At 43.6% G+C, this 26,121-nt stretch overlaps 1 protein-coding gene across 2 annotated transcripts in view; it reads left to right on the top strand.

Moving 5' to 3' along the window:
* The window catches only part of KSR2 (kinase suppressor of ras 2), a 424,918-nt gene that overhangs the window by 148,553 nt on the left and 250,244 nt on the right, over nt 1-26,121 (top strand). For both annotated transcript variants that reach the window (XM_043440060.1, XM_043440071.1), the window contains exon 4: nt 14,320-14,833. In XM_043440060.1, the coding sequence (XP_043295995.1) occupies nt 14,320-14,833 (514 nt within the window). The remainder of the gene's footprint in view (nt 1-14,319; nt 14,834-26,121) is intronic.

The following is a 26,121-nucleotide window of genomic DNA, read 5'->3' as shown; positions in this document are numbered from 1 at the left end:
AAATATATAAATAAATTAATTAAATTAAAAAGAAGTATTATTAAAAAGTGCTTTGTTAAACATTCATTAGGATGGCAATAATAATATAATAATAATTTTAAAGTAAGTAAACAATGAAACAAGAAAAAGTAAAAGGAATTGGCTAAGATTGGAAGAAATTAGACCCTTAGGACATTGCTGGTGGGAATATAAAATGGTGCAGCCACTGTGGATAACAGTTTGATGGTTTCTCAGAAGGTTAAACATAGAATTACCAGGTGACCGACAATTCTACTCCTAAGTGTATACCCCTAAAGAACTGAAAACAGTTGTTCAAATAAATACTTGTATAATATGTAAATTTTCATAGCAATGCTACTTGAGACAACCAAAAGATGGAACCAGCCCTCATATCCATCAGCTCATGAACAGATGAACAAAGTGTGGTCTACCTACAGAATGGAATATTTCATAAAAAAGGAATGAGATTCTGATATAGACTGCAACATGAATGAAACTTGAAAACATGATGTAAAGTGGGAGAAGCCAGTCACAAAAGAGCACATGTTGTTTGATTCCGTTTATGTGAAACACCCAGAAGAGGTAAATCCAGAAAGATAGAACATGGATAAGCGGTTACCAGAGGCTGGGAGAATGGGGTGAGGTGAGGAGCGGCTCTTTAATAGGGACGGTATGGTTTTCTGGGGGGGATTGATGGAAGGTTTTTGAAACTGATAGAGACAACATTGTAAAATGCCATTGACTTCTGCACTTTAAAAGTGGTTGACGTGAATGGATTAAGGATCTAAATGTAAGACCAGAAACTATAAAACTCCTAGAGGAGAACATAGGCAAAACACTCTCCGACATAAATCACAGCAAGATCCTCTATGACCCACCTCCTAGAATATTGGAAATAAGAGCAAAACTAAACAAATGGGACCTAATGAAACTTAAAAGCTTTTGCACAACAAAGGAAACTATAAGTAAGGTGAAAAGACAGCCCTCAGATTGGGAGAAAATAATAGCAAATGAAGAAACGGACAAAGGATTAATCTCAAAAATATACAAGCAACTCTTGAAGCTCAATTCCAGAAAAATAAATGACCCAATCAAAAAGTGGGCCAAAGAACTAAACAGACATTTCTCCAAAGAAGACATACAGATGGCTAACAAACACATGAAAAGATGCTCAACATCACTCATTATCAGAGAAATGCAAATCAAAACCACAATGAGGTATCATTACACGCCAGTCAGGATGGCTGCTATCCAAAAGTCTACAAGCAATAAATGCTGGAGAGGGTGTGGAGAAAAGGGAACCCTCTTACACTGTTGGTGGGAATGCAAACTAGTACAGCCGCTATGGAAAACAGTGTGGAGATTTCTTAAAAAACTGGAAATAGAACTGCCATATGACCCAGCAATCCCACTTCTGGGCATACACACTGAGGAAACCAGATCTGAAAGAGACACATGCACCCCAATGTTCATCGCAGCACTGTTTATAATAGCCAGGACATGGAAGCAACCTAGATGCCCATCAGCAGATGAATGGATAAGGAAGCTGTGGTACATATACACCATGGAATATTACTCAGCCATTAAAAAGAATTCATTTGAACCAGTTCTAATGAGATGGATGAAACTGGAGCCCATTATACAGAGTGAAGTAAGCCAGAAAGATAAAGAACATTATAGCATACTAACACATATATATGGAATTTAGAAAGATGGTAACGACAACCCTATATGCAAAACAGAAAAAGAGACACAGAAGTACAGAACAGACTTTTGAACTCTGTGGGAGAAGGTGAGGGTGGGATGTTTCGAAAGAACAGCATGTATATTATCTATGGTGAAACAGATCACCAGCCCAGGTGGGATGCATGAGACAAGTGCTCGGGCCTGGTGCACTGGGAAGACCCAGAGGAATCGGGTGGAGAGGGAGGTGGGAGGGGGGATCGGGATGGGGAATACGTGTAAATCTATTGCTGATTCATGTCAATGTATGACAAAACCCACTGAAAAAATAAATAAATAAATAAATAAATAATTTTAAAAAAAAGTGGTTGACGTGAATTTTACTTCAATAAATTTTTTTTTAAAAGGAGCTTTGTTAGAACAGAAAAGCCACCCTAAGGTTAATGACCAAAAGTTAATCTGTCTAGATCTCCTGTTGGATAATAAAATGATAAAAACCTCAAAGCGCAAGACCTAGGAAGCATTACTGGGTTGGAGCCTAAGCTTCCTGCTGTGACCCATCTCCCAGACGACCTGCACAGACTGGGGTCAGTGCATTTTTTTCGTCCTGCTTGGGACGTCCTGGGGGCAGAGACAGTGTCCAGCGGGACCCACAGTTTGACCAGATGCCAAGCTCATTAATGTGATCTTAGGTTAAGATTCTTGCCAATGTTGAATTGCTTTGGCAACAGTGTGTTTTTCACTTGTCCTTATTTACTTCTCTTTGCAAGCACTCCAAACCAGAAACTTGAAAATCCGTCCTGGATTTCTGGTTTCACTCTTTCAGGCACAGTGGCTTAGTAATGAGTACAGTATTTGACTTTGGAAGGGTCACATGGCATTTGCCTCTAGTGCCGATCCAAAAAGACTGTGTAAAACAGTTCAGCCTTTCAAGGGCTTGCTGACTGGCGTCTTACTTCCTGAGGGCATTGGGAGGTTCCTAGAAAGAACTAGATGATAAGGGGTACAGACCTGCATTGCAAACCCCACTGTACCACTTATTAGCTGTGTGACCTTGGGTAGTTCAGTCTCTCAGATAATCTCTCAGATAACTGTTTCCTCTACTGTAACATGGAAACAATGGCAGAATTTTCTCCAAAGGGTCTTGTGGGGATAATGTGATGTGGTACATGTAGAATACTTAGAATATTCTCTCGCACATAGTAAGTGCTCAGTAAATAGTAAATCTTACTAGTGTTAATCATAAATGTTATTGTTACCTTTTTTTTTTTTTTGCTTTACCAATGGCTCCAGTGAAATGTTTTCAACCAGCATCTAAAAGTTCTGTTTCTTGTCACAAAGTTATAGGGATTAAAGTACAAACTCTTTGTTTTTGTTCCACCAAGGGCTTAAGTCTATTCTCTTCAACCAGCATCTAAAAGTTCTGTTTCTTGCTGAAAAGTTATGAGAATTAAACTGACAAGCATTTTGAAATAGTCACAAAAGCTACAGGCAGGGGTGATTCTGAAATAGTAGCTTATATGCATTCTGATGCTGGCTCTGAAACTCAGACAAGGACTAAGTTACACGTTTGCCTATTTATAAAATTTTAATGGAAAGGGACAAAAAAGTAGACCCTCGCCTAGACTTTCTGAAATCACTTTCTCTCTTGAGAATGGCTTTTATTTCTTTTAGACGCTTATCGGAGAATGTCAAAAGAAAAATCCCTGCACCTTGAAATGTCTTTAATCAATCCTCAGACCTTTCATTTCTTAAAACCTATTCCCTTCTCCCCACCCTTTCAAGACCTGAAATAAAATGATTTTCCAGAAATGGATGACAAGATAGCAAGGGCGACGATTAATAACCCCAGAGCACCTTGGTGCCACACCTTCCCTATTTAAAATGAAAAATTACACTCTTCCCTCAGACTTTATTAAAAAGAGGATCAAGAGAGAGGGGAAGGGTTGATGTCAGTACAGCCCATCAGTGAAACACTTCTGAAGCATCGGCAGAGAGAAGTCGACAGTTGAACAGTTGGCAACTTAGTTAATGAAATGAGGCTTTTTGCTTCTCCATCCCCAAACATTACATTTTAAATGTAAGAGTGAAGGAGAAGAGAATTTGATGGAGAAGTAAATTTGGAAAGAGTGAAGCTTTTTTCCCTCTTTTTTTATCTTTCAGAACTTTGAAACTTTAGGACAGGGATCCTTGGGGCCAACTCAGTACTTGCTTGAATTTCGTGAAGGTGTGTGTGTGTGTGTGTGTGTGTGTTTGGAGAAACTGTAGGCTGTGGGGGGACACTGGATCTCAGCTCAACTTCAGTTGCTACATGATCAAGGGAAAGATTAAAGGTGAAGGTTACTACCAGCTATGGGAACTTTAGCCCTGTCCCTCATCTAGAACTTATTTATAAAACAGCTCAATGACACCTACCTTATAGGGCAGGTAAGACAAGCACTGAATCCCCTAACTGGGGATTAGTTGATATAAACATTGAGATAAACACTCAGGGAATTAGAAGAATGGAGAATGATTGCCTCTCTGACTGGGGTGGAGAAGGATTGGGCAGCGGACTGCTGTTAGCAGCAAAAATGTTTTCATACCTTTTTGCTTTCAACCATGTGATATATTTCTTTGATTAAAATACAAACTTATTTTTATTTATTTATTTTTTTTGCTGCGCTGCAACAGCTTACAGGATCTTAGTTCTCCAACCAGGGCTCGAACCCAGGCCACCACAGTGAAAGCCACCAAATCCTAACCACCTCCAAAGGCTAACTTTTGTACTATTACTCCCCAGTCTGGATTCAGTAAACACTGTTGACTCCCTGTTGAAGGCTCTATTACTCTCCTAGATCTACTGAAACAAAACCACCACAAACTAGACAGCTTAACACAGCAGAAGTGTACCCTCTCACAGGGGACTCGAAGTCAAGGATCAGGATGTTGGTAGGGCCATGCTCACCCCGAAGACTGTGGGGGAGAATCAGTCCCACACCTCTCTCCCAGCTTCTGGTGGCATCTAAGTTCCAGTTCCAGTGGCTGCATCACTGCAGTGTCCGCCTCTGTCTTCACATGGCTTCCTCCTTTGTGTGTCCTTTCCTCTTCCAGTGACACCAGTCATTGGGGTTAGGGTGTGCCTTAATCCAGTGTTTCCTCATCTTGACTTGATTACATCTGCAGAGACCCTGTCTGCAAATAAGGTCACATGGGGGTTAGGGTTTCAACATAGCTTTTGAGGGGATACAGTTTAACTGCAATAAGGGCTCAGAGGCTTTTGTATCTTGGGTTTGCTTTTAGTAGGGGATGGCAGCAGGCAAGATCAGGGGTATAGGCACTGAAGGCCAGTCATCTGTTTATTTATTATTATTATTATTGTTACTTGGCTGCACTGCGTGGCATGTGGAACTTCCCTGACCAGGGATCGAGCCCATGTTCCCTGCAGTGGAAGTGCGGAATCTTAACCACTGGACTGCCAGGGAAGTCCTAAAGGCCAGACACATTATATATATGCATATCAATCTCATTTAGTCCTCACCAGCATCATGTAAAAATAGGTGGTTTTACTCCCATTTCATTAACATTTATGCAGCATTGGCTGTGTGCCAAAGATTATGCTGAATGCTCTACCTGTAAGGTCTTATTTAATCTTCAAAATAGTCTAATGTTATCTCCATTTTATAGACAATTAAACCAAGTCACAGGAAAGGCAGAGGCAAGTTAATCTCTAAGCATCATGTTGCAAAGTCCAGGATGTTCTGTGCATATAAAAACTCCCATTTCCTTACTTGATATTTACTTAGAACCAGTTCTTGTTCTTTCAGCTCAGAAAGCAAGTCTTCAATGTGCGGAGGCATCTCTTCTCTTTCTGGGGGTGTCAGTCACTGGCTGCTGTGTTCATTATGTCCCTTCCCTGGGCCATGGATGTCTGCTCTGAAGATTCAGGGATCAGATGGGAAAGGAGGCAAAAGGTGAAATGACTAAATCATGTCATGTCTTTCTTAAAAAAAAATTATAAAATGAGCCTGACACTCCTCAATAGACTTGGAAGGTTTTAGAATCCCCTGACCAATTCTTTCAGGCTCAACAAATAACTTCTCCTTGAGCAGTGTTCCCAAGATTTCCAGGGAGCCAGAGGAGGAGGCGAAATTCTGCTGCATCCTGGGCATCGCCACCCAGATGTCCTGCAGGAAGCTCAGACTTGGCCGGTCTGACCCTGCACTTACTCCGTTTCCTTCATGTGCCCCTTGTGCTTCATTGCTCTATGTGCACATTGCTCCGCGTGCCCCATTTCTTTCTGCGTTTTCCATTGCTGTGCTGGATGCTCCCAGCCACTGTGTGACCCGAGATGAGGGGTGGAATCAGGATGTCAGCCTTGGCTTGGTGTCATGCTCAGGGGCACAGACTCCAAGCGCAGCGGTCCTTCTCTCCAACTGTATTGTCTTGAGTGAGTCATTTCAACACTCTGTACCTCAGTTTCCTTGTCTATGAGCTAGAGTGATTTCTGTCTACTTTGTAGGATTGTTGTGTGGCTATTAATTTGATACAAGTTAATCACTTGGAACATCAGTGTCAGGAAAATAGTAAGTTCTCAATCATGACAGCTATTTGTTTCTCCTCCGCTTACACTAGTCACCCCATGCGTCTCCATCTCTGCTGCCACCACTGCATTCCTGGTCCCCATCATCTGCCATCCAGGTGCCTCAGCAACCTCAGGCTGGGCTCCTGTGGTTGCCCTTGATTTGTCCTATCCTTTCTCCGTACTGTGGCCAGATAGTGCCTTTCCACAACACTCACCTGGTCATGTCCCCTGTGCATAGTGGGTCCCACTGAGCTAGAATGGATGCTCACACAGCCCTGTGCCAGGGCCTCGGGGCCAGTTTTAATCACAGAGCGACAGGAGGAGTAGCCAGTGTGCACTCTGGGCCAGCACACCGAGTCCAGCAGGACTCCATGGCACATGGACCCACTCCCTTGGGCTGTGTGGTTTTTAAGCCATGGGGTCAGAGAAGTACCAGCCCCTCCCCTGGTATGAACAAGGGCTGGGATATAACAGTGATATGAGGGCAAACACTCTGGCCTCCAGCCCTAACCCATTTCTCAGCATTTGCCCACCGGGAGAGCCAGCCCTTCCCTTGGCATGAGCAGGGGTTTGGGTCCAAGGCTTGTGGATATAACAGTATGGCCAGGCAAGAACGTGGCTTCTGTATCATCATCACTTATGGTTGGGGGAGTGCCAGTCCCTCCTTGGGCATGACCGCGAGGCAAGGTTCCAAGCTTCGAGCTTACAGCTGCGTGGTATGTTGGAGCAGTGCTTCCCCCTTGTCATTACTGGGTTTGATGGCCTTGAGCCTTCGGCTGCCTCAGGTTTCCGGGAGCTCCACAGGAGCCCCGTGCAGGGGATCAGTCATGATCTTCTTCCACTTAGGAGAGTAAATCCCTGGATAGGTCCACTTTGCCCTTCTTTGCAGCCTCAGCTCGGATTTCTTCCTCCCTCGGAACATCTCCAGCCACATCAGACTGCCCGCAGTTCTCCAGACTCATCATGTTCTGCCATCATCTGGCTCTTGACCCTGCTGTTCCCTCTGCCTGCATCCTTCCTCCCACACCCTCCACCCCACTCCTTCCCAGGACCTTCTCCCTCACCCTCCAAGTCTGGGCATAGGTGCCCTCTCCTCCAGGATGCCTTTCTGCCTCCTTCCCCAGAAGGCTGGCGTCCTTCCCTCTGCTCTCACCTGCGCTTTCTCCAACAGGGGTGTCCCTGTTTCATATTGCGAGTACTTCTTTAATTGAGGTGAAACTCACAGAACATTAACAATTAACCATTTAAAAGAGGATGAGGGATTTCCCTGGAGGTCCAGTGGTTAAGACTCTGCACTCTCAATGCAGGGGCCTGCATTGAGATCCCTGGTCAGGGAAGTAAGATCCCATATACCACATGGGGTGGCCTAAAACAAAAGTGAACGATTCTGCAGCATTCAGTGCGTTCACAATGGTGTGCAACCATCATCACCTCTGTCAAGTTCCACAACATTTTTATCACCCCAAAAGGAAACTCTGTACCTGTTAGGCAGTTGCTCCCCATTCCTTCCTCCCCCCGCAGCCCAGCCCCTGGCAACCACTTGTCTGATTTCTGTCTTTATGGATTTGCCTATTCTGGAAATTTCATGTAAATGGAATTGTGGACCATTCTGATCCCACTTGGCATCATGTTTTGGAGGTTCATCCAAATCACAGCATGTAACAGTACTTAATTCTTTTTGATGGTGGAATCGTATTCCATTGTATGGACATGCCACATTTACCTTACCCATTTGGCAGTTGATGAGCGTTTGAGTTGTTTTCACCTTTTGGCTGTTGCGACGAGCATTGACATGAATATTCACATACAAACACTTGAGTGCTACATTCAGTTCCTTTGCATCTATCTATACCTGGGAGTGCAGTTTGCAGTGGGTGCTTGTTTCATCATTGATCTTCCCAGTGGACTGTGAGCTCTGTGGAGGTAGAGGAAGACAAACCCCGACCCCAGGGCCCAGCCCCGCGAATGCCTGGGGAGCAGATGGGACGAGGCTCCAGCATCCGGAGTCGATGTCTCACTCACCCTCACCCACCTGCCCGTTTGTCTGCACCATCCTGTGGTCCAGGCTCTACTGACAGCTCGACTCATTTTATCTCATTATTTCGCTCCTTTCCTCACTCTGATATGTGTTCAGATGCCCACTCATCCTTTCCTGACTGAGGTATCCCCAGCACCCTCTTGGTACCCAAGTCCAGTTTTCTTTTCCTCCATGGCATTTATTATCACTGACATATTATAGACAGCATATATATTATATATGACATCTTATAGATAATATACTGTCACTTTTTTGTTCATCCCATTCTCTTCTCTCTTTCTTTACCAAGAACACGCACGCTGAAGACAGGGGCTTTCAGCTCTTTTGATCATTGCTCTATCCCAGTGTCTAGAACAGTGCCTGGTATATGAGAAGGGTTCAAATATTTGTGAAATAACTTTGATGAATTAATGAGTGTGTTTAATCCTCACTGCACCCTCCAAGGGAGCCACGAGCATTCTAGTTTCACAAACCCTGAAACAGAGGCTCAGAAAGGTCAGGTAACGGGCCCAAGGTCATGGAGCTGATCAGCTGGATCTCTCTGAGTCACAGTCCCATCTTTTCACTTCACTCAGAGAAGCATGAGGTCTAGTGATAATGCCCAAAGTGCTTCCTTTGGCCTTGGAGTGCAGTATATGATTAAGATAACTTAAAAAATAGATTTGCTTTCTTAAACATGCTTTAATTAGGCCCAATTGGCAATGCGTTTGTATTTCCTGAGCAAATACATCAGTCAGGAGTTTGCCAGGGGATGGAGAAGCTGATCCGGGCTTGATTCTCTGTCTGCCCCCAGCTCTCAGAGCTATTCGGCCTCTCTGAACCTCAACTTCCTAGAGGTACACAGGGTGGTGACGTCACCTGGTGTGTGGACAGCTCTCAGCACAGGTGCATACACTGTAAATGGGAGGTCACCATGTCACCATGGTGCGGGGGATGACAATACAAGCAGCTAACATTTATGGAGTGCCCGCTGCGTGCCAGGTGCTGGGCTCAGCACATTGCGTGTGTTACTGCCTTTGATCCTTATACCATTCCCATGGGGCATGTCTATTATTGTCCTGTCTCACTGCTGATAAAGTCAAGACTCAGAGAAGCTTGACGAGTGCCAAGGTCACACAGCCCGGAAGTAGGTGAGCCAGAATTAAGGCCAAGTCACCTGACTAACAGAGCTGACTCTCTTAGTCACGGGGCTGATGTGTATTCTCAAATATTTTGAGAATCGACACCATACTGTTGGTGATATTGGTAGAATGTTCTGGCAAAGTCTCAGAGGAGGGAACAGGGTAACTCTTGCTAGAAAGAGCCCTGGCTCCAGCTCCTGCTCCCATTTGGCTCATTACAATGGTCCAGAGTCTTCAGTGAATGCAGGTTCCACTCTTTCCCAGATGCCTGGTGCTTTCCTTGTTGGGGTGGCTGAGAGCCTGGGTTTGAATCCTGGCTGCCAGTCCCCATCTCTGCAGTAACCTTGGAAACATCATCTCTGCCCATACATTTCCTTATCTACAAAGTGGAGATCAAAATGGCCCTTTGCACACAGATTTATGAAAATTAAGTAAGATGTGGAGCAGTCTCAATATAACAAATTAAGAAAACAGATGACAAACCATTAAATAAGATCTTATGGCATTTCTTAAAAAAAAAAAAAAATGCACAGCAAACCATCTGGCAGGCTCCACAGCCGAACGTTAATAGGGATGACGGTTAGGCTGTGGAACAGCACTGCCTTTCTCCTTATCTGAATTTTCTAATTTTTCTATAATGAATATGTAACAACAAAATGAGTTGTTTTAATTAAAAGGGGAGCAGTGAGTCAGTGTTCATGAAAGCACTTTATAAACTGTCAAAGGCCCTATGAATTAGCTCTCGTTATGGTCCTTATCATAATTATTACTGTTACTGCTACTCAGCCACAAGTGGGAATTTATTTCTGCCCCAAATCCCCTTCCTTGGCCTGTGCTCGGAGGGCCCACTCGATCGCCTTCTGCCGAGTCCGACCGTGTGAGCAGGCTGACACCTGCTGACTTCTCTCCACCTCTGCTGCCACCACGCAAGTGGAAGGAAGTATCCTCTCTCACCAGGAGTGCTGCGATACCCTCTAGCGGGGTTCTCCTTACCCATGCAGCACCCCCCAGTATCTTTGAGAAATGAACTTTCTTTGCATTTATTTTTTTGGATTAGTTAAAATTTTATCTGTAATCATCACCTATCATCAATCTATCCATCATCATCTATCAATCCATCTATCATCTATTATCTCTATCCATCACCAGATGGCCAACACCAAAATCAGGTTGATTAGATTCTTTGCAGTCAAAGATGGAGAAGCCCTATACAGTCAGCAAAAACAAGACTGGGAGCTGACTGTGGCTCAGATCATGAACTCCTTTTTGCCAAATTCAGACTTAAATTGAAGAAAGTGGGGAAAACCTCTAGACCATTCAGGTATGACCTAAATCAAATCCCTTCTGATTATACAGTGGAAGTCAGAAATAGATTTAAGGGACTAGATCTGATAGACAGAGTGTCTGATGAACTATGGACAGAGGTTCATGACATTGTACAGGAGACAGGGATCAAGACCATCCCCAAGAAAAAGAAATGCAAAAAAGCAAAATGGCTGCCTGAGGGGGCCTTACAAATAGCTGTGAAAAGAAGAGAAATGAAAAGCAAAGGAGAAAAAGAAAGATATACCCATTTGAATGCAGAGTTCCAAAGAATAGCAAGGAGAGATAAGAAAGCCTTCCTCAGTGATCAATGCAAAGAAATAGAGGAAAACAACAGAATGGGAAAGACTAGAGATCTCTTCAAGAAAATTAGAGATACCAAGGGAACATTTCATGCAAAGATGGGCTCAATAAAGGACAGAAATGGTATGGACCTAACAGAAGCAAGAATACACAGAAGAACTGTACAAAAAAGATATTCACTACCCAGATAATCACGATGATGTGATCACTCACCTAGAGCCAGACATCCTGGAATGTGAAGTCAAGTGGGCCTTAGGAAGCATCACTACGAACAAAGCTAGTGGAGGTAATGGAATTCCAGTTGAGCTATTTCAAATCCTGGAAGATGATGCTGTGAAAGTGCTGCACTCAATATGGCAGCAAATTTGGAAAACTCAGCAGTGACCACAGGACTGGAAAAGGTCAGTTTTCATTCCAATCCTAAAGAAAGGCAATCCAAAGAATGCTCAAACTGCTGCACAATTGCGCTCATCTCACACATTAGTAAAGTAATGCTCAAAATTCTCCAAGCCAGGCTTCAGCAATACATGAACTGTGAACTTCCAGATGTTCAAGCTGGATTTAGAAAAGGCAGAGGAACCAGAGATCAAATTGCCAACATTTGTTGGATCATCGAAAAAGCAAGAGAGCTCCAGAAAAACATCTACTTCTGGTTTATTGACTACGCCAAAGCCTTTGACTGTGTGGATCACAACCAACTGTGGAAAATTCTTCAAGAGATGATAATACCAGACCACCTGACCTGCCTCTTGAGAAACTTGTATGCAGGTCAGGAAGCAACAGTTAGGACTGGACATGGAACAACAGACTCGTTCCAAATAGGAAAAGGAGTACGTCAAGGCCGTATATTGTCACCCTGCTTATTTAACTTCTATGCAGAGTACATTATGAGAAACGCTGGGCTGGAAGAAGCACAGGCTGGAATCAAGATTGCCAGGAGAAATACCAATAACCTCAGATATGCAGATGACACCACCCTCATGGCAGAAAGTAAAGAGGAACTAAAGAGACTCTTGATGAAGGTGAAAGAGGAGAGTGAAAAAGTTGGCTTAAGGCTCAACATTCAGAAGACTAAGATCATGGCATCCAGTCCCAACGCTTCATGGCAAATAGATGGGGAAACAGTGGAAACAGTGGCTGGCTATTTTTCTGGGCTCCAAAATCACTGCAGATGGTTACTGCAGCCATGAAATTAAAAAGACGCTTACTCCTTAGAAGGAAAGTTATGACCAACCTAGACAGCATATTAAAAAGCAGAGACATTACTTTGTCAACAAAGGTCTGTCTAGTCAAGGCTATGGTTTTTCCAGTGGTCATGCATGGATGTGAGAGTTGGACTGTAAAGAAAGCTGAGTGCCAAAGAATTGATGCTTTTGAACTGTGGTGTTGGAGAAGACTCTTGAGAGTCCCTTGAACTGCATGGAGATCCAACCAGTCCATCCTAAAGGAGATCAGTCCTGGGTGTTCACTGGAAGGACTGATGTTGAAGCTGAAACTCCAATACTTTGGCTACCTGATGCAAAGAGCTGACTCATTTGCAAAGACCCTGATGCTGGGAAAGATTAAGGGCAGGAGAAGGGGACGACAGAGGATGAGATGGTTGGATGGCATCACCGACTCAATGGACATGAGTTTGGGTAAACTCTGGGAGTTGGTGATGTACAGGGAGGCCTAGCGTGCTGCGGTTCATGGGGTCGCAAAGAGTCGGACACGACTGAGCGACTGAACTGAACTGAACTGATCATCTATCTATCCATCCACTGTCTCTATCTACTATCTATCTATATCTAAATATCTATCTCCCAGTTTTATTGTGAAATGATTGACATACAACATTGTCAATGTTTAATGTGTCCAGCATAATGATTTGACCTACATACATCATGAAATGATGACCACCATAGATTTAGTGAACATCCATCATCTCCTGTAGATACAGAAGAAAAGAAACAGAAAAAAGCATTGTTTTTCCTTGTGATGAGAACTCTTAAGATTCTCTTAACGTTCATATGTAACAAATGAGAGTGTTAATTACATCAGTTGTGCTGTAATGACATCCCTGGTACTCACTTATCTTGTAACTGGAAGTTTGTGCTTGTTGACCGCCTTCATTCAGTTTCCCTCCTCCCCAGCCCCTGCCTCTGGTAATGACAGATTCTGATCTCCTTTTCTCTGAGTTTGTTTGTCTTTTGAAGTATGATTGACCTACAACCCCATGTTAGTTCTTGGTATACAATACAGTAATTCAAAATTTCTATATATTACAAAATGATCACCATGCTAAGTCTCATTACAGTGTGGGGAATATAGTCAATAATATACTTCTTTGTACGGTGACAGATGGTAACTGGAGAAATGACATTTTAGGTCAAAACCCTCAATGGCTTTCCACTGAATTTGGTATAAAATCCACCTTGCACCTAGGCCCATGGGTCTGGAGGTCTGCCCTCACCCATTCCTTCAGCCGTCTGAGACACTTGCCCCATTGTTACCATACATCACCTTTCAGAAGGCACTGGAAAAGAGACCCAGGGAAGTACCTGCCCTGACTTACATGGTTTTGGAGCCTATAGTTTGGTATTGGTATTTGACTCTTATGCTTTTACATCTCTTTGCATAGAGGATGTAGAAGGACTGAATTTTGTGGCCTGAGGGTCTGTACATGTAGACCAAATTTGTGTTTGCACTCTCAATACAGAAAATGAGTGGAAAATGTTAATATACTAGTGGATTTATTTTTGTTTTCTGACGTAGCTCATATCATGGCTGAAAACCTCAAGTTGTGTTCAGACAGTAGGATATTTTTGTTATATTATTTTTTCAGTGCTTAATTTTTTTTTTCTAATACACTGTTGTAAGACCAAAAACAACAACAACAACAACAACAAATCCCCTACCTACCTCTATGTTTTTGTCCTTGCCATCCTCCTCCTCTCTCCTCACACCTGCATGTTCTTTCCTTGGACAGTTGAGTTCTGGGCTTCCCAATCCTGGAGAGTGGAGAGCAAGGCTGTTGAATGGGGCTTATGGTGAGAGGGTCAAGGAAGGGTTTTCTTTCTTCTTGTAGGGGCCAAGTGGGTGTGGTTGCATATATGTAAATAAGCGTACAACTTATGGTGCATAATTTATGTAAATATGCATACAGCATATCGCAATCACGCTGTAACCAGCAGGCAGTGTTCAGGGTGTATATGGTGTAATGTGCTTATATGGTAACGTGCAGATGGTGTAATTCACCAGCTTTCTCATAGCTCACCTGTCGTCTTTGCTTCTTTGTTCCAACTCAGGAGGCAACCTTTCCAAACAAGACTGGACCATCCAGTGGCCCACCACGGAGACGGGGAAGGAGAACAACCCCGTGTGCCCCCCGGAGCCGACCCCGTGGATCCGCACCCACCTCTCCCAGAGCCCCAGGGTCCAGTCCAAGTGCGTCCAGCACTACTGTCACGCCAGCCCCACCCTGGGGGCCCCCGTGTACACCCACGTGGACAGGCTCACCGTGGACCCCTACCCGGGCCTGTGCCCGCCACCGCCTCTGGAGTCGGGGCACCGGTCCCTGCCCCCGTCGCCCCGGCAGCGGCACGCGGTCCGCACCCCGCCGCGCACCCCCAACATCGTCACCACCGTGACCCCGCCAGGCACACCACCCATGAGGAGGAAGAACAAACTGAAGCCCCCCGGGACCCCGCCGCCCTCCTCCCGGAAGCTGATCCACCTGATCCCGGGTTTCACGGCCCTGCATCGGAGCAAGTCTCACGAATTCCAGCTGGGTCACCGCGTAGACGAGGCCCACACGCCCAAGTGAGTGCATGTGGTGGGCCGCCACCCCCGGGGTGGCTGAACCTCACAGTCCGCCAAGCCACAAATTGGCTGTATTCCCCTCCTCCTGTTGAAGGAAAGGTGGATTTTCTCTAATGGCTGGGCTGGAAAATGAATAGAAAAGAATTTCCCAGAAATGACTTCTTCTTATGCTATTCATGCTCTAAAGTCAGATTTGGAAAACTGTAGCCCAGGAGCCAGTTCTGAATTTATTGCACCACATCCAGGTTCATTCCCTTCTGTTTTGTCTGTGATTGCTTTCTTGCTGCGATGGGTGAGTTGAGTATGGCCCCCAGAGTTGAAATCTTTACCATCCAGCCCTTTTGAATAGACCACTTGCCAGTCCCTGCAGAGTCTATCCCAGTGCTGCCCCTAGAAATAGGATGCCAGCTGCACACGCGACCTTATGCTTTCTGGTAGCTGCCTTAAAAAAAGAGTAAAAAGAAACAAGTGTTATTCATTTTCAAAATATGTCATTTAACCCAATCTATCAAAACAGGATCATTTCAGCACAGAATCAGTGTAAAATATTACTTTGGAAATTTTTCTTTTTCTTTTCTCCATATTAAGTCTTTGAAATCTGGAGCGTATTTTGCACCTACAGCTCATCTCAGTTGGTACTGGCCATGTTCCAAGTGTGGCCATGTTCCACCTGTGTCTGGTGGCTGCCGCGCTGGGCAGCGCAGCTCTGATAGACCCTATGTGTAGGACTTGCTCTGAAAGTGGACGTGTTGTATGCCTGGCTTGGGTTTGGGAGGGTCTTGCTGCCAGCACACAGTATCTGTGGCTATTGCTGGCTAATGAGAGAAATGGGACAACTCTCTGCAGGGTCCCTCAGAGACTGACTCTGACCTGGGCCCCTTGCAGACTTTGAGGTTCTCTGTGTATTAGAAATGGAAGAAATGCTAAACAGGGTCACAAAAGTGGGTAGCATGTTTTAAATATTTACATTTAACAAAATTACATCTGAGGCATAGAAGATAAAGTGGTTATGTATAATCCTGTTAGGAGATATGGGGAGGAGTCTACATTTGGGGATTGTTGTTTATGAGTGGTGTGGATCTTGGTTCTGGGAACTCTGATGTGGGGGAGCACTGGGGAATGTTTCATTATGTTTCCATCTCAACAATTTAGCTGTTGTTTCATGAGCTCTCATTACCATGCATCCAGTGACAAAAGTTAAAAAATGTGCATCTTAGAATTGATGAAATGGGGTAGGTTCTAGGCTCTGGGCTAGTTTGCGGGGGTGTAATGGAAAGGAAAAAGAGACATAGCCTTTGGTCCTGTGAAGATCGACATTAATCAAATAACCACACGTAGGTGTTATACTCTTACGTCCAGTAATTACAAACAGTGTTACAGGCCATCAGGAGAAAGCATAGGAAGCTATCAGAGCTTACAACCAGATGGACCTGATTGAGTTTGCACTGTCAGGGAGGTGAGTGGTGGAGGCGGGGGCGGGGTGGGGGGCGGTCTGCGGAGGCTTCCAAAGGACAGTTTGGACTAAAGACCAACTGGGGATTAAGATGGTGGAAGGGGTGGGAGGTGTTCCAGGAAGGGAGTGTGAGAGTGTGGCCCTCTAGAGAACTCAACTAGAAGGCCTCTGTGGCTAAGGGAGCAAACAGCTGATACAAGAAGAGACTCACAGCTTGGGCAGGTGGCAGTACTGTTCACAGCAGCCAAAACGTGGAAACAGCCCAACTCTCCATCAGCAGAAGGGATGAACACAGTGCGGTCCATCCATACAATGAAATATTATTCAGCCACAAAAAGTGATGAAATTCTGACACCTGCTACCACAAGGATGAACCTTGAAAATGTTATGCTAAGTGAAATAAGCCAGGCACGAAAGGACAACTATGGTATGATTCTACTGATGTGAGGTGTCTAGAACAGGCCAATTCACACACAGAGAAAAAAGGATAGAGGTTGTCAGGGACTGGAGGAGGGAGATGAGGAGGTTGTGTTTACTGGGGACAGAGTTTCAGTTTGGGAAGTGGAAAACTCCTAGAGATGGATGATGGCCATGGTGGCAAAGCAGTGTGAATGCACTTAATGCCACTGAACTGTACCCTTAAAATGTTTAAAATGGTTATTTTATGTTTTTTTATATATATATATATCTTACAATATATAAGATTGTAAGATATGTACAATATACAGCAGGAAAGCCAGGCGTGGGCACGTTTTTTTCTGTGAAGGGCCAGATAGTAAATATTTTTGGCTTCTCAGTCCAGGTGATCTGCGGCACCCCTGCCATTGTAGCAAAAGCAGCCACAGACAGTAGGTGGACATGGTGATGTCCCAGTAAAGCTTTACTTATAAAAACAGGTGCCTGGCTGCATTTGGCTAACCCTAACCCTAATCCTATGGGCTGTGGTATGCCTTGACAGAAGCCCAGTTGTTAACAGTGAGGGATTCTCCTTCCTGAAGCCTGAAAGGGAAGCCCTTTAAGTGATTTAAGTGTAAGACACGATTGCATCTGATTTTAGGAAGGTTAGCAAGCTTCTGTGTGAAGTCTGGATTGGAAATACTCTTTTTCACCACACCTATTTGGGACATCAGAGACCGAGGCAGAGGGCCGATGCTTTTCTGATTGGAGGTTGGCTTGATTTTTATGGTTTCATGAGATCCCGAGGGACTAGGAGTGCTGCTGAGACCTCAGGGTGAGGGTGTGGGAAGGGTTTCAGGAATGCAGGCTACCACTGTGGAAGATGGGAGAGGTGTTTCAGGTTTGCCGGCCATGGTGTCCCCAGATTATGCATCTTTCATACCCCTCCCTGTGTTGACCACAGAGCGAGGTCGAATTTAACCAGGAGGAGAACCTGGCTGGACAGACACACCATCTTCTAATCTATGAGGTGGGGGCAAAGTGAGAGAGGCTGCCCTTTGCCTGTTTGTTTTTTTCCCCAGCATTATTGAGATGTAATTGACAAATAACACTCTGTAAGTTCAAGGTGTGCCATGTGATGACTTAGTACACACACATATTGGGAAATGATTACCACAGTAAGATTATTTAACACATCCATCACCTTGCATAACTACCTTTTGTGTGTGTGCGGTGAGAGCAGTTAAGATTTGCTCTCTTAGCAACTTTCAAGTACTAACAATATACATTGTTAAACAGTCAACACACAGTATGCTAGATTCCCCAGTACCTATTCTTTTTTTTTTTTTTTCCCAGTACCTGTTCTTATACCTGGAAGTTGGTACTGTTTGACCAGCATCTCCCCATTTCTCTCACCCCCCTAGCTCTTGGCAACCACCATTCTACTGTTTCTATGAATTCAGTGGTTTTAGATTCCCCATGTAACTGAAACCATAGAATTTGTCTTTCTCTGACTTATTTCCCTTAGCCTAATGCTGTCACGGTCAATCCACGTTGTTGCAAATGGCGGGATGTTTTCTTTTCTATGGTTGAATAATATTCCATTGTGTGTTATATATATGCCATATTTTCTTTATCTATTCATCCACTGGTGTGCATTTAGGTTGCTTCCATGTCTTGGCTATTGTGAATAATGCTTCAGTGAACATGGGGGTGCAGATATCTCTTTGAGATCATAATTTCATCTTCTTTGGATATGTACCCAAAAGTGGGATTGCTGGGTCACATGGTAGTTCTGTTTTTAAGTTTTCGTGGAATCTCAGTACTGTTTTCCATGGTGGCTGCACTGTTTACATTCTTATCAACAGTGCCTAAGGGTTCCCTTTGCTCACCTCCTCACCCACACTTGGTATCACTTGTCTTTTTCATGGTAGCCATTCTAACAGGTGTGGAGTGATGATATCTCATTGTGATTTTGTATTTCCTTGATGATTAGTGATACTGAACCCTTTTTCATGTAAATGTTGACCTTTTGTAAATTTGCAAATCTTCTTTGAAAAAAATGTCTGCTCAGGTATTTTGCCCATGTTTTAATTGGATTTTTTTTTTGCTATTGAGTTGTAGGAGTTCCTTTTGTATTTTGGATATTAACCCCTTATGATATGGGTTATGATTTGTAAGCATTTTTTCCCATTCTGTAGATTGTCTTTTCATTTTTGTTTCTTTGGCTTCTAAGTTTGATACAGTCCCACTTACTTTTCCTTTTGTTTCTTGTGGTTTTGGTGTCATACTCAAAAAATCATTGCCAAGACCGGTATTAAGGAGCTTATTTTTTTGGTCTATTTTTTAAATTGAAGTCTAGTTGCTGTACCACACTGTATGTTACAGGTGTATAATATAAAGATTCATAATTTTTAAAAGTTATACTCCGTTTATAGTTATTAGAAAATATTGGCTATATTCCCCATGTTGTGCAACATATCCTTGTAGTTTATTTTATACCTAATAGTTTCTACCTCTTACCCTCCTTCCCCTCTATTGTCCCTCCCTCCTTCCCTCTCCTCAGTGGTAACCACTAATTTGTTTTCTATGTCTATGAGTCTGCGTCTTTTTTGTTATAGTCACTAGTTTGTTGTATTGTTTTTTTTTTTACATTGTGCATATAAGTGATATCATGCAGTGTTTATTTTTCTCTGACTTATTTCACTTTAGCATAATGCATTCCAAGTTCATCCATGTTGCTGCTAATGGCAAAATTTTGTTCTTTTTTATAGCAAAGTAGCATTCCATTGTGTACATACACCACATCTTTTTTATCCTTTCATCTGTTGATGGACACTTAGGTTGCTTCCATATCTCCGCAGTTGTAAATAATGTTTCTATCAACATTGGGGTGTATGTATCTTTTTGAATTAGTGTGTTTTATTTTTTTTGGGTATATACCCAGGAGTGGGCTTCCCTGGTAGCTCAATTGGTAAAGAATCTTCCTGCAGTGCAGGAGACCCAGGGTCAATCTCTGGGTTGGGAAGATTCCCTGGAGAAGGGAATGGCTACCCACTCCAGTGTTCTTGCCTGGAGAATCCCATGTACAGAGGAGCCTGGTGGGCTATGATCCACGGGGTCACAAAGAGTCCAACACAATTGAGTGACTAACACACACACACCAGGAATGGAATTGCTGAGTCAGATGGTAGTAATCTTTCTAGTTTTTTGAGAATCCTCCATACTGATTTCTGTAGTGGTTGTTCCAATTTGCACTCCCACCAACACTGTATGAGGGTTCAATTTTCTCAAGGAGCTTATTTTAATGGGCTGTGACCAGTGTTAAAAATATGAAATAGACTATCCCAGACTCAATTATGTTGGAATGCATTGCCTTTAATGAGGCTAAGTTTTAGTATTGCTTTGTGAAACTTGTGTCTGATATATAGTCATCCCTCTGTATCTATAGAGGATGGGTTCTGGGACCTGTCGAGGAAGTCCCAGAGTTGCCTCTTTATTTCCATGGTTCCAACCACAGTTTATGTATGATTTATTGAAAAAAAGTGTGTAAGTGGCCCATGTAGTTCAAACCCATATTGTTCAAGAGTCATCTATATACAGATTTTTTTCTTTCTCTGGGGGTTCTTCTCACCCTGGACAGCTTTGGTTTGGGAATAAACCCCACCAGGGAGCAGGTGAGAGGCTTTGAGAAGGTGGCCTTTCATTCTGTGGAATGTGGCCAGAGGCACATCCAGAATCACTCAGCTCATTCCGGTTTCAGTTAGTCTGTTTAGTATCTGATTTCTTCTCTCCTTCTGTCTGGTAGCCCTGCTGGGGGTGGTTCTTTGCCTCCAAATTGGCAGGTTTCAGCCTGCCTTTATTTCCTCTCAGTGGGATATGGGGTTTCAGAATGTCTTTCTCAACTTTTTAGAGGTCTTTCTAAACAGAACTGAATCTTTCAAAACCATCGTTTCCTAAGAGTTTTTCAGCACCAACACCCTGCTAGGTTGTGGGTTGGAGGAAGGCTGTGTTTGAGACAGTTTATCCTGGGCACTCTCAGGCATACCCACAGTGGTGCTTAGCAGAGATCTGTTGGGGTTCAGTCCTGTCCCCAGTAGCATCTCATGGGCATTTGTAGAAAAAGCACGGCAAGAAAACGAGAGTATATTTGCAGTAATATGTCTCTCATCACTGGAAGCCTTGCAGCCCAGGTATGTTGGGCTGGATCACAACTGTTGTGATCAGTCTTGGCCAAAACCATTTCTCCTGCTTTATATGCATCCTCAAAGATGTTTTTACTTTCTTCTTTCCCTTTTTTCTTCTCTTTTGCATTTGAGTTTATGAGTGTGATTTTACTCCTATGACATTACTAAAACACACACACATACACATACACAGAGGGGGGAAAAACTATTTTTTTCCTCCGGTAAAGTAATACCTGATTATTGTGGAAATTGAGACAACACAGGAAATATGATGAAGACAGTGGAAAGTATATGCTAGTCCTTTTGTTTTACACATGCACACACACACAACACGCATTCTCACAGGGGTTAAGTCACTCCCAGTGGGGCACAGATTGACTTTTAGGGGAGTGAGGTGAGGAAAAAAAATCCTTGATATAATCTTTTGCAAATCTCCATAGAGCAATATACGTATAGATACTCAGTATATCTGTGGTATTCAAATTTCCTTGGGAGTTGGGGGTGATGATTAGAAAAACCATCTATATAGTTTCTTTAGGGGTCATTGAAAAAAAGTCTGGGAAATGCCTACATAGATCTGTGGATATAATCCTGTGGATAGAGTTAGGCATAAACATTGAGGGTTGTTAAGTCTCCCCAATGTTCTTAGCGGTCTTTCTTTCTTCTCCATCAGCCTTCATGGCCACATTTACATAGGTAAACTGGCACTGGTTCCTTACAGTCAGCCGTGTGAAAAGTTAAAAGGGAGCAACCTCAAAGACTCTGGTTGTCTTGGCCTTCAGTACATGGATTCCATGGTCATAGTGTTGGAAGAAAGAAAAACCTAACAATTCTTAAGAGTGTGATGAGTTGTCTGTCTTTAATCCCCCCATTTGTCCTCCCATCACATAAATGACTTGCTTTCTCTTGTCAGAGCATCTGAAAGGGTAAACTGGATTTCTGTAAACTGAATCAGCTTTTAAATGCATAGGAGTAGCTCAGTATTGAAAAAGAATTCTGTTGTAACCCTCTCCCCCTTTTGGCAAATTCCTTTTAAAAGGTAATTTCCAATTATAATTTTGTTTTAATTACACAGTTAATTCCCAAGTATAGCTTCATGTGGAAAGTAAAAGCAATATAAAATGTAAACCATCCAAGGTCAGAGTCCCCTTCCCCTGGCCATAGAGAACACCTAGAGCTTCTCTTAAGAAGAGTCCTTATGTACATAGGTTGTGATTGTGTGCATCTGTAATATCTCTACTTCCCACTCTTCATAATTGGAACCACAACGTATGGCTTTTCCAATGTGACTTGCCTTAATTAGTCCTGCATAAATATAAACATCCCACGTATGACTTTCTCATACCTTATCTCTCTTAGAAATTCTTTTGTGTCCCCAAAGCTCATCTAGAACATTGTTCCTATCTCTGCTTTCAGCCCTCTGTATCATTTCTGTATGAGCACAATTCCCCTCTGCCCTCTGGAACAGAGTATGAAAACCTCAGCTGACCTGGGAGCAAGGAGAACAGGCTGGATGAAAGCCACACTCAGTCCTCATTCTGACCCTTCATTCCAGTGAGTTCACATTTCTATATCTGAGATATATGCCATTTATAGTTCGTATGAGAACAGACTCTCCTCGACAGATTCCTTATGTAAATAAGACTTCAGGGGGGCTCTCTTCATTTATTTTAGAAAACTAATTATGGGCAAGCACTTAGACTCTCTGACATACACCTACAGATCATTGTGCTAATTAATATGACACTCATTAATATATTTATAAGGGCAAGAGTAAGTGATTAGTTTATATACCATAGCATATTCATTAAAATAGGAAGGCTTCTGCTAGGCTCATGCATGAGATTCTTTTAGGTCTAACTAAGCATTCAGACACACAAGATTAATACCGATCACATTTGGCATCCGATTGTTGCCGGGCAGCATCAGGCCTCTCTTCCGTGGGTCCCTGGGGGCTGCTCTTCCTCGCCTTCACCTCCAAGTGGTGGTTCAAGTGCAAGGTGGTGAGATACACATTAAGCAGGTGTGGGAACCATCCTGGCTTAGGGCACAAGAACTCTGGTAAAAACTCCATCAGCACAGCTGCTAGGGTCCCCACAGGGGACGTGCCCAGCTAGAACAGTCATGCTGCTCCAAGATCCCCGAAGGCTGTGGATTCCTCATCAGGTATTTCAGGTTCATACGGGAACTCCCCGTCTGTATGCAGTTTACCCATCAGAGGCCAATTCTGCCACTAGCAACGGGGTCTATTAACAGAGTCGACATTCCCCCTTGAGATTCAAAGGATTAGGGCTAGAAAGTCAACCTAAGGTCACATTCCCATCTGCAGAAGATGAAAAGGTTGAGTTCACCCTTCACCTACAGCCTCTCTTGAAAACTCCTGTCGTTTTTAAATGCCTCTGATTCGCAGTGAATTTCTTATTTTGAATCAGTGAGGTCTTTAGTAAGGTCTTTTGTAATTCATATAATAATATATAACATGTATACATTATATATGGTCCCATCACTTCATGGCAAATAGATGGGGAAACAGTGGAAACAACGGCAGACTTTATTTTTTGGGGCTCCAAAATCACTGCAGATGGTGATTGCAGCCGTGAAATTAAAAAACGCTTACTCCTTAGAAGGAAAGTTATGACCAACCTAGACAGCATATTAAAAAGCAGAGACATTACTTTGTCAACAAAGGTCTGTCTTGTCAAGGCTATGGTTTTTCCACTAGTCATGTATGGATGTGAGAGTTGGACTATAAAGAAAGCTGAGCGCCGAAGAATTGATGCTTTTGAACTGTGGTGTTGAAGACTCTTGAGAGTCCCTTGGACTGCAAGGAGATCCAACCAGTCCATCCTAAAGGAGATCAGTCTTGGGTGTTCATTGGAAGGACTGATGTTGAAACTGAAATTCCAATACTTTGGCCACCTGATGCGAAGAGCTGACACATATGAAAAGACCCTGATGCTGAGAGGGATTGGGGGCATGAGGAGAAGGGGACGACAGAGGATGAGATGGTTGGATGGCATCACTGACTCAATGGACATGAGTTTGGGTAACTCCGGGAGTTGGTGCTGGACAGGGAGGCCTGGCGTGCTGTGATTCATGGGGTCGCAAAGAGTTGGACACGACTGAGAGACTGAACTGAACTGATACATTATATATAACATAATTATAATTATTTGCCATAAAATATATGCTTATTAGGTTTTTTTTTTTTTTTGGTTAAATATTGTCCTTACTTTGCATAAGAAAGTTATGTTCACAGCTGAAACTTCCCATTCACCCCTGACCCATGCCCTCTGGTCTAGATGCCAGGCTCTCTTCCCTAGGACTGGAACAGGAGTAGACTCTTACTCTCATGGACACCTTTCCTTTCCCTCAAGCTGCTGAACCTTTCAGTCCTGTGAGAACTCCAGTGAAAGTCATTTAGAATAAGTTTGGCCTTCCAGATAGTAACAAGACTATCTCTCTCTGTTTGCCCTAGAGGCTTATAAACTCACCACAATGAATTATCCATTGCTACCCTCCTATTGACATAGCAGCTCAGAAGTTGCACAGTGAAAACTCAGCTGGACAATGTGCCAATTGTATTATGACATCTTGGGGTGAAGCATGCTGTGGGTTGGGGAGCAGTTATTTTGTTGCAGGTGCCTTGTACAAGGAATAACTGAATTTTGTATAGGTGAGATTTGTTCTATGTAGAGTCATTCTGCTTCCCCAGCCCTGCCTCTGTCTCTTGTTATTTCTTTTTAATGTTGAGAGTTTCCTCAGGTCTCTCATAACAACTCCACCTGGGGTAGCTCCCTGTTTTAGAATGAGCTTGGGGCAGCCCCAGGGCTTCCCAGATGGCGCTAGTGGTAAAGAACCCACATGCCAATGCAGGAGACATGGGTTCAATCCCTGGGTTGGGAAGATTCCCTGGAGGAGGGCATGGCAACCCACTCCAGTATTTTTCCCTGGAGAAATCCCCATGGACAGAGGAGCCTGGTGAGCTATAGTCCATAGGCTTGCCCAGAATTGGACACAACTGAAGCGACTTAGCTTGCATGCATGGGACAGCCCCAGTGTTGCTGCTGACTAGTTTGTGACTGCCAGCAAGTCCCACAGGAGCTATTGCTTCCAGTGAGAGGAAGATATGTATGCCCACATCTCGGGGCAGGTGAGGCCCTGCCCGTCCCTGCCTGGGCTGGATGTTACCTGAAACTTTGGTGGACAGACCCTGTCCACCACACGTGTCTCTGCCTGGGGTTTTTGGGGCCAGTGAGCATGTCTTGCTTGAGCACAGGGCAGCCCACGCCCCCAGGAGCAAGCTTCAATCAACAGGGGTGAGAGTTCATGTGTAAGTTTGTCCTCAGTGAGGCCATTATGATGTATTCTCTTGGAGGGTTCTCGGAGGGGCCACATCCCAGTTGCCCATGGTGGTACAGACCCATCGTAACACATCTGTAAGCTTCCTTCCTTCCCTGCGTCACCTCTCTGCTTCATCATGTTTCCGGGGGCCACTTCCCAAGTATCCTGCTTGTATTCCAGAACCTCCCTCAGGGTCTGATTTTGGGAGAAACGGAACTAAAACAGGAATAAAGGTAATCATTTATATAATCACATTAAGCTCTACACAGAGCCGTATGGACACATTTCTACTTAAAAGATTTGCCGACTGGATGATTGTTATAATAATGCAAATTATAGCTGTCACACATTGTATATTGTATAGCTTACTGTATGCTGGCACTTTATGTGGTGTATTTTATTTAATCCTCAAACATTCCACTTTACAGGCAAGGAAATTGGCTTTAAGAGAGAATGTGCTGCTTCCAAACCCATTCAGACTAGTTAAGTACAGAATTGGGGTTCCTTCTAACCCAAAGTCCATGGTGCCATTGGGGGATGGGGTGAGTAGGAGCCATGGCCCTGGAGTCAAGGGACCTGGTTGGCATCCTGACTTTACCACTTGTTGGCTGTGTGACCCTGGGTAAGTTGATGACCCTCTGTCAGCCTTGATTTTTTCATCTATATAATGAGATTCGTATGGTTCCTAGTTCATAGCATTGTTGAAAGAGTTAATATATGTCAGTGCTTAGAACAGTGCCTGACCCACAGGAGGGGCTAAATAAGTGCTCCTCATTGTCACTATTTTAAAAAAATACCAGAATCTGTGATAATAACCTTGGTTATTCGTAGGTTTCCTGCAGGGGAATAATCCATTAATAATACTGTGAGGCATAGAAAAGAGGATCTCATAGGACCCCTACTGCTTT

The sequence above is a fragment of the Cervus canadensis genome, chromosome 1 (assembly GCF_019320065.1).
Source record: "Cervus canadensis isolate Bull #8, Minnesota chromosome 1, ASM1932006v1, whole genome shotgun sequence".
Taxonomy (NCBI): domain Eukaryota; kingdom Metazoa; phylum Chordata; class Mammalia; order Artiodactyla; family Cervidae; genus Cervus; species Cervus canadensis.
Note: the sequence above shows the minus strand (reverse complement) of the source record. Positions and strands in the feature narration are given on the sequence as shown.